General features: G+C 26.3%; 1 protein-coding gene across 13 annotated transcripts in view; it reads right to left on the bottom strand.

Annotated features, from left to right (window-relative positions):
- Window positions 1–9,384, bottom strand: part of LOC100570076 (ABC transporter G family member 23-like) — a 24,363-nt gene that overhangs the window by 6,310 nt on the left and 8,669 nt on the right. For 5 of the 13 annotated variants that reach the window (XM_029487936.1, XM_029487931.1, XM_016807031.2 and 2 more), the window contains 5 exons: window positions 3,887–4,019; window positions 3,643–3,797; window positions 1,867–1,974; window positions 1,714–1,804; window positions 579–704 (listed from right to left, as the gene is read on the bottom strand). In XM_029487936.1, coding sequence (XP_029343796.1) covers window positions 579–704; window positions 1,714–1,804; window positions 1,867–1,974; window positions 3,643–3,797; window positions 3,887–3,895 — 489 coding nt within the window. In that variant the 5' untranslated portion in view covers window positions 3,896–4,019. Of the gene's footprint in view, window positions 1–578; window positions 705–1,713; window positions 1,805–1,866; window positions 2,030–2,101; window positions 2,449–3,642; window positions 3,798–3,886; window positions 4,020–5,394; window positions 5,573–6,939; window positions 8,554–9,384 lie in introns of those variants that run through there. The other 8 variants (XM_029487933.1, XM_029487935.1, XM_029487934.1 and 5 more) reach the window with 8 other exon arrangements.

Below are 9,384 nucleotides of genomic sequence, written 5' to 3'. Positions count from 1 at the left end.
AGACAACAAATGTATGGGTAGCGTCCTCTTAATATTAACTTTAAATATTCAAATTGAGATATCTGACCATATTAATTACATTGTATGTATCCATCGTGTAATATTTTATCATGTAACTATTTTAACTGTATCATTTCACTGAAAATTTAATTTAATATTTTAAATGTACGATATTTTTTATGATAGTTTAAGCTATAACATATTTAACAGTTAAGTATTATGTTAAAAATGTTTTGCCGCAGTTTACCTACATATCGACTTTTAGAAAAGAATAAAATATATATTTAACTGTGTGCAATGTGCATGCCATTGATCACTATATTGTATAAGTCACTTAAATTATTAATCCCGCCCGCTATCTCTGACGACGACGCTTAATGTTACTAATATAGACAGTTCCGGTCTATGAGTAGGTATAAGCTGGTTTATGAGTATAGCTGTACAAGGTCTATGAATAATTTAATATAATACGACATTTAAAATAAACATTGTCATAAGAACGTAACTGTTAAAATTAAACTATTATATGGATATTTTTAATCAATTTTAAATTTAGTTAGCTCAAGCTTCGTACTTACTCTCTCACTTTCTTGTACACAACAAAGTGATAAAAATGCTTCTTCTAATGTTAATGAGTTTTGTTTTAATATTAAAGAATTAGGTGAATCTTCGCCTACTAAAACACCATTTCGCATAAATCCCACCTATTAAAAATTGTAATACAATATTTACATAAATTAGTTTTAATTTACAAATATAAGGGACATAATATTATAGAAGCTAAGTGGAGATTTTAAGAATGAACTTCCTACTCCAATAAGGAAATAAGGTAATAATAAATATACAGTTATTATTTTGTTAACAATACAAAATTAATGTGTACCGTGTACGTTTTAAAGATAGAAAAAGATAATTTAATATCAGTAGATAATACAGTAGATAATACAAAACACTACTTCTAATGAATAGTAAGAATAATTAATATCCAAGTGTTCGATTATATGTATGTTACAGTAAAATGTGTTGTCTCCGTCTAACATGTGCGTAACATAGCAAATTTTACGCTCAGTAAATCACGTTTAGTTTTGCCAGTTTAAAAATTAGAGTAAATTGACCTCTTATAATATTTAAAGCTAAGATATTATTTAGGCAATGCCATAGGTTTTTTTATTATATTTTAATTTTAAAGCGAGTTATAATTGTACATTGTTTGTACTTCTTAAAATACTCATAACTTGCTTTAAAACTAAAATATAATAAAAAAAACCAATGACATTGCATAGATAATAATCTCAACTTTATATTTTATAAGAGGTTTTTCACTCTAATTTTTAAACTAACGGAACTAAACGTGATCTGCTGATCGTAATATTTGGTATGTTACGCACTTGTAAGACGAAGTCAACAAATGTCACTGTAACGTCACTTAACTGTAGTATTCAATTATCTTATTTGTTAAATATTCCGATTATTTTTTTAATTAATTTTCTCTAAATTGAGAATATAATATATAATATGTAATATGCACCTACTATTTAGTACCTACTTAATAACCAAGTCAACCCTATAATATTTTTAAAGAAATACTAATGGTGTTATGATGACAATTGAAGGGGGTGGATGAGGAAAACAATAATATATTCAAAATTATTTTACTTTAATAAAATGTTCAATGCTGAACAATAGCTAATAATATATAGTATTATATAATACCATGTTTGCTTTAATGGCCTCCTCAACATAATGCGTAGTTATGACGATAGTTTTTCCTCCCAGAGAGAGTTCAACCAGATGATTCCAAATGCTGATAACATAGTTATTCAAAAACAAAAACTACTGTAATGATGCATAAAAATAAATAGTTACCTTTGCCTCATAACTGGATCCATACCGACAGTAGGCTCATCAAGTATCATAATTTTGGGATCATGGAATAATGCTACGCCAAACGATAATCGTCTTTTTTCTCCTCCACTAAAATTACAGTAAAACATTATTCGTACATCAATAATGGCATTTGGGTGGTTTCCTGTAAGTTACAAATCACAATGAAACAAAACGTATTTTCATTTCTTGCTTCATTATTCCACATTCGGCTTACACTTAATGTATATATAGCTCATACATGTATACTTCAAAGCATACTGTTAAATTGAAATACTGCATTATCTTCCAGAATATTTTTAATCATTTGAAAGTTTGTTGTAAAGTATTAAGGACACAACACATTTCGATAAATACATGCAAATATTGAAAAATTGTCTTAGATTATAATATCCACGCAGTAGATACTTAATAAAAATAAAAATAGTAAGTAACCGCATTTTTTAATTGTAGGTGTCGAATACTCGAGTGTATACCTACTTGGACAATTCACTGTTGTGTACGCAGTAAATTTGAATTCAATCAATGCATACGAAAAACGATTCTGAGCGAAAATGGTCAGTCAGCCTATAATATTAACTGTATTTTATAATATATGTACATTGAATATTAATAAATAACATAATAAACATAATAAAATTGTTTAGATTATTTGGTTCCAGTATTAATTATTTATGAATTGTAAAGAACCTTGTATTATGTTTTCAAGACTTTGCTATACAATTTGAACATTTAATACACTACAAAATAATTTACAAATTTGAATGATGTTGACAAATTATGTGAAAATTTGAACTTTAAATGTTTATAAAAAAAATATCAAGTAGGTATAATATGTATCTTTAATGGTTTTAAATAACTATAATAACATTTATGAGAAACCTTGTATTAATATTCCAAACTTTTTGACCAATTGAAAAATTGTTTATCGATATTTATAATAAAATAACTAATAAAAATTAAAAACGTCAATTTTTTTTAAATCGCTCAAAGTGAATAAAATTATTTTTAAAATTAAACTACGTCTGAAAAATTCAAATATTTACAGTTATTGGTTATTGAATTACAACAAAAAAAGAAAATCTATTTGTCAAAAACTAGTTAAGCGCATAAATTCTCGTTTTCCTTATTTTTTTTTAACCTCATAATTTTATAAAGTACTGTTATTTTTTAATTTGTTGTCGCAAAGTTACAAACTAAATTCACTTCCGACCTGAAAAGATATTGAAGTTGGAAATCAAAGCATTTTTCTACTATAAATAGTGTAAACATACCTACCACAAAAAAAGAAAAAAACCACACACACATCGTTGTAAAGTCAATATATTATCCATCACTCCGCTCAGAATCTAAAACTAATCCAACAAGTTAACTTGCAACAATTATTTACTAATATGCACGATTTTTATAGGTACTTCAGATATATCATAAAAGGTATTTAATATAAAATTATGAATTTGTTAAATAAATGTAAAAACAAACATTTAAAACTATAATGACTGTATAAATTGACAAAACTATGCTAAACATCGATATAGTAGGTACTCAATCAAGGTATATCCGTGTATCTAATGTGATGTGTAAAGTGTATAATGTAAATTTTTAGAATTCAAGACACTTATTCTCAGATAATAGAAAAATCCATTCATATTAACAACTATCATCATGAATTCAAAGAAATCCTACTATAATACCTAATTATTATTGTGAAAGATATATTTTGTTCAAATATTACTGTAGGATTGTAACAATATTAACCTTAAGTTTTTAATTTGCATGCTTAACGACGGTAATCTTAGTAGATGGACTAACTCGTTAATCCTCTTTTTTACATTTTCTTCGTTTATTCCATATAACTTTCCATAAAATATGAAAGTTTGATGTGCAGTTAAATTATTATGCAACGTAATGTCCTATAAAATGTACAAATAAATTATAATAATTAAACTATGCAAATTTTTTATATGAAAACAATCCTATATTAATAATCATAATAATATACTTGTGGCATGTAACTTATTTCCGAGTGACGTTGCGCTTTTAAATATATTTTACCAGAATCCAATGAACTAAGACCAAGTATGCAGTTCAACAAAGTCGTTTTGCCACAACCACTCGGCCCAAGAAGTCCATATCTAAAAATGTATATATTAAATAAATTATTATTCTCGTCACTGAAATTTAAATATATAGGTACTATTGTTTATAATATGTCTATTGAAATAATATTAATAGCATACTTTTTATTAAGGCAATAAAAAGTTATTTTTGTTGAAGCGGTGGAGCAGAAAAAAAGTAGATTGAAATATAATAATATACCTATGTAAAATCCCTAAAATCCCAAAAATGTACAGATATACCGGTGTTATGCATTCGTCTCGTTTTACTCACCACAATACGGAAGATACTATGTATTATTGTTTAAAAAAAAAAAAAGATAAATCGTTGCATGACGACAAACAATTCTGAGTGGATTTAAATTATGAGTTTATAACCACACTTGTTATGATTAGTTCAGTATTCATTTTGCAAATGTTTAACAGTTTTTCTATACTCCTACAAAAATAAGCTAAAAAAAGACCTCTTCTGAGTTCTAACTTCTAAGTACCCAGTAGCGTCGAGTCACATTCGATAGTCACATTCCATTATTGAAACTATTTTACTGCCCAAAACATGTCCATAAACAGAAATCATCATTTTTAACCAATAGAGGCTTGATGATTTATAAGGGTAAAAGTAAGGACCAAAATATCCTAAAACAAAATGTCTTCAAAAAAACCTGGAGAAACCTGAAAAACCCTGAGAACCGCGGATTTTTTAGGAAAAATTAGAAAAATTCATAAAATAAATGATTTTTTGAAAAAATCTTTTTTTTTCCCTAAGAAATCGAAAAATTAATGGAAACATTAGAAACTATTCAATGAATAATGATAATTGATAATACTATAATTGTATTAATAATACCCTTGAGGCTTGAATACTGAACACCTTTTCTTTTTTTTTTGGTATTTTGTATGTACATGCGTGATCAAAAATAACAATGTCATAATATATTATTTTTAATTAATTAATTAAGTGCTAAAAATTAAATCTGTTTTCATTTAGTAAAAAGATTTCTTTATCTTTTTTTTAAACTGTAATTTTTCTTATACTTTTTTAACTTTTCAAAAAATCTCTTTTTTATTAATATTTCGAAAATTTCAAGTTTTTTTCGGAAATTTATTATTTTAATATTCTCAAATTGTTCCATATTTATAGGGGCTTTAAAAATTTTTCCGAGATTTTTATCCCTAGGTAAAATAGTAATCAATAAATACCTATTGAAACTTCTCAATAATATACAATGCACCTATGTAGACTATAATCAATAAGTCCAAAGCGTGTGTAAGTTTTCCAAAATAATTTAAACATACAAAAATTATATTAAAATGGTTACCAAAAAGTGTTATGACACCGAACAATATAATCTAAAATTATAGAAATCAATTTATACATTATCTAAATACGTACATGGTTCCCGTGGATACAGACATATTCAAACCTTTCATACTTATGATGTCTGAATAACGTTTATAAGCATCTTGCACTATTATTGATTTATCTCCAACCATAATATTTCCCAAGCTATTTAAAACTTCAACAGACATTTTTAAATGTAACTTATAAATTAAATTTTAGCTAATAATTGTATAAAACCCATAGAAAATTTATATAAATACCAGTGATGTTTAACTGAAATACCTACCATAAACTACATAAAATAGTAGATTTATATTTTTTCAAGGACCAAATTATTTGAATAGGTACATATTATAATTATATATTTTAGAGATGCTAATCGTGAAAACACAGAATAGAAATGATAAAAGTTTCCATTATATTATAATATAATATACATTGGTTACTATGTATAATTTAATACATTTCCTAACAAATTATAATGTTGAAAATAATTACATATAATATATTGATATGACCAAGGTTATATGAATTTATGCAAAAAATAGATAAGTATATTTTATTATATTTAATCAATTCCAAAAGTTGTGTAAAAGTTGTGTTATTTTCTAATGTTCGTTATTTAAAATAAATTTATCAAATGTAAATTTATACTATCATAGCTATATATATAATAGGTACATAGCTAGTTTAATATAAAATTCAAGGAGACATGTGCACAGTACTACAGTAAACAAATAAACAAAACTAACCTAACGAATCATGTTTATATGATATTACCTCTTGTTATTATTCACTATAATTATAATTATATGCATAATATAAAAAAATTAACATAATACATTATTATAATATAACGGTCAGAGGTCAAACTATAAGTATCTATAATTAATTTCAATGGTATCCATTCATAATTATTCAAATTGGGTATTCAAACGTTTTTTTAATGTAATAGCCATCATTAGATATGTTTTAATTTTTTGGCTAATTAGGATTATATTATTATATACAACTTAACTTTGAGCAATACTCGTAAACAGTTTTGGTAGATATTAATAAGAATTTTATAAGAAGTTAATAAAGAATTGTTTTCTATTTTTTACCTACATGGGTACATACCTTTCAAAATAATAATATTATATAGCAGGGGTGGCCAACGAGAAGAGACTCGCGAACCACCAAATATATTACAGTAGAACTTCCATATAGCGGTCACTGAAGGGACTGTAAATAATGACCGCTATTTAGAGGTGTCCGTCCTACAGAGGTGACCGCTAACAGAAGTTCAAGACCTTTCAGGTGACCGCTATATAGAGGTCATACAAATTTTAAAAATATTAAAAATTATATAAAATTAAAATTAATTTATTAATAATTAATTATTTTATTAAAAATTGGATTTATGATTTACGAAATAATGTAGGTAGGTACAGTTTAAAATTAAAAAAAAATCTCATAAGCTTTTATAAATAGGTACATATTAAAATTTTAAAAAATGAGTTATATTAGTTTGTTTTAGATTCATTTGATTATTTAAACACTTTTTTTCAAAATAAATTTCTGCGATTTTTAACATGTCATAACCATCTATGTCACCTTTTTGAAGAGTGAAAGCTGATAATTGTTTTATTTGAGTTAAAACCTCAGAATAGTTTGATACAGTGTACTCGGGTTCTTCAGTTTTTTCAGTTTCTTCAGTTTCTTCATGTGTTTCCTCTTCGTCATTATCTGTTATTTTGAATGACTTGATATTAGTACTTGATTTCAAGATCTGTGTTATCTAAATCTACAGGCAAATTTTCCAAAATAAAACCTGATTTTTTAAAACATTTAGTAACACAACTACCAGTTATTTGCTTTACAGACTGTTTAATCCACATCAAAGCGTCTAATACAGTAATGCTTTTTGCAAGTTCGTCAGCATCTTTTACTACGTCTATCTGTGATAATATTCACCTAAGTATCATTTGTCGGTAAATAACTTTAAAATTTTGGATTATACCTTGATCTAGAGGCTGACAGTGTGACGTCGTATTTGGTGGTAGAAATACTAAGTTTATGTTTTTTAGTTTTAAATAAGGATGTGATGTTGCATTATCTAAAAACAAAATAATTTTACGCTTTTGTTTTGTCATTTTTTCATCAAACCACATTAACCACTCAGTCATTATACATCGTGTCATCCATGCTTTTTTATTTGCCTCCCAGTGTAGGTCTAAGCGTTTTATGTCCACATTCTTAAATCAACGAGGTTTCTTATATTTACCTATGATTAGTGGCTTTTCAAATTCACCTATTAAATTAACGCGTAACATGACTGTCAATCTCTCTTTAGACTTTTTCCCAGAACTACAAATTTCATTTTTAAAACTTAATGTTTTATTAGGAAGAATTTTATAAAATAATCCTGTTTCATCTGCATTGTAAATATTTCGTGGCTCATAAGAAGAAATTAATTGTTTGACTTTTATACGCCATTCGTCCACTGTTTCTGTATCAACTGATTTACTCTCGCCGCAAACCACTTTAAAAGAAATATTGTAGCGTGATTAAAATTTATCAAGCCAACCATTTGACGCTTTAAAATTTTCACATTCAAATTCTTTACTTACTTGTAAAGCCTTTTCTTTAAGTATTGGTCCACTGATTGGAATATTTTTAGCATGAGCTGCACAAAACCATTCGTATACAACTTCTTTGATATTGCCTGATTCGGTTTTACGACGTTTTGTAGTTTTCATTTGATCATTACCGTGGGATTTCCATAATTTTAAAATCGTTTCTCTGTTTTTTATTAAGTCGGTGGCTTGAGTTCTTCCAATTCCAAATTTATGTGCAAGAGTACGTGCACTCACATTTTCTTTTTGGTAAAAATCTAACAATTTTATTTTTTCTGTTAAAGTTAGATGTTTTCGTTTGGACGCCATTGAAATTATAGGTACGTACTTCGAAACGTTTTAAACATACACTGAACACAAATGACAAAATACACAGTCACGGACTAGTGTTATCGCCTTATCGACATCATAAATTAAGCTCGTTAAGATAAACTGTCAAAAATAATTTTGAAATAATAATTTTCCATTTGATATACTTTTAAATGTTGACCGTTAATTAGAGTGCCCGCTATTTAGAAGTATTAATGTATTTTTCCCATAACACTCGACGGGACCAAACAAATTGACCGTTACATAGAGGTGACCGTCCTATAGAGGTGACCGTTAACGGAAGTTTTATTGTAATAAAAATTGAAGAGCCAAGATGTAAAAAAAAAAAAAGTCATATTATTATATATTATATGACCTTTTTTTTAGATTCTGAGTGGAACGATGAATGTATTGATTTTACAATGATGTGTGTTTTTTTTTTTATTTTTGTATCTGTCATCACCTTTTAGGACAGTAAAAGTGCCTGGATTTTCTTCAACAGTACCTTTTCTGATAGGAAAGTAAATCTAGTTGGTACTTTAGGAGGTCAAAAGTAAAATTTCCTATAGTTTTCAAAAGCGCCGTGAAAAACGAAAGAAAAATTAAGAAAAAACGGGAATTTTTACACAAAATCTATTTTCGAGAAAATTGATTTTGGTTTTTGGTGTAACTTTAAAACGAATGACTGTAGATACATGCAATTTTCACTAGTTGTTTATATTCCCATTTTCTATACATGACAATTTCAGTTTCCAATTTAATTAGTTTTTTTTCTATGAATATCAATAAAACTTTATTTGTTGAGTAAAAATACTTGAAAATTTAATACAAGGCTCCTACTATATTGTTACAATGACATTTGAAAAATATTAAAAATCCTTAGTCACAGTTTTTTTTTATTAGCATTTAAAGTTTAAAAATTTACAAAATATGGAAAAATCAAGAAAATTACCTAATTATTTTGAGTTTATAATTCGTAAAAATTTTTCTTTTTAGAACAAAGATTTTAAAATGTAATACAAGATTCCTTATAGGATAATCTACCTTTATCAAAAAAAAAATATCTATAAGAAACTCAAATTAAATTTTTATGAGCGTTTGAAATTTTATTTTA

Source organism: Acyrthosiphon pisum, chromosome A1 (assembly GCF_005508785.2).
Source record: "Acyrthosiphon pisum isolate AL4f chromosome A1, pea_aphid_22Mar2018_4r6ur, whole genome shotgun sequence".
NCBI classification, from domain to species: Eukaryota; Metazoa; Arthropoda; class Insecta; order Hemiptera; family Aphididae; genus Acyrthosiphon; species Acyrthosiphon pisum.
The sequence above is the reverse complement of the archived record's forward strand: the minus strand, read 5'-3'. Positions and strand labels throughout refer to the sequence as shown.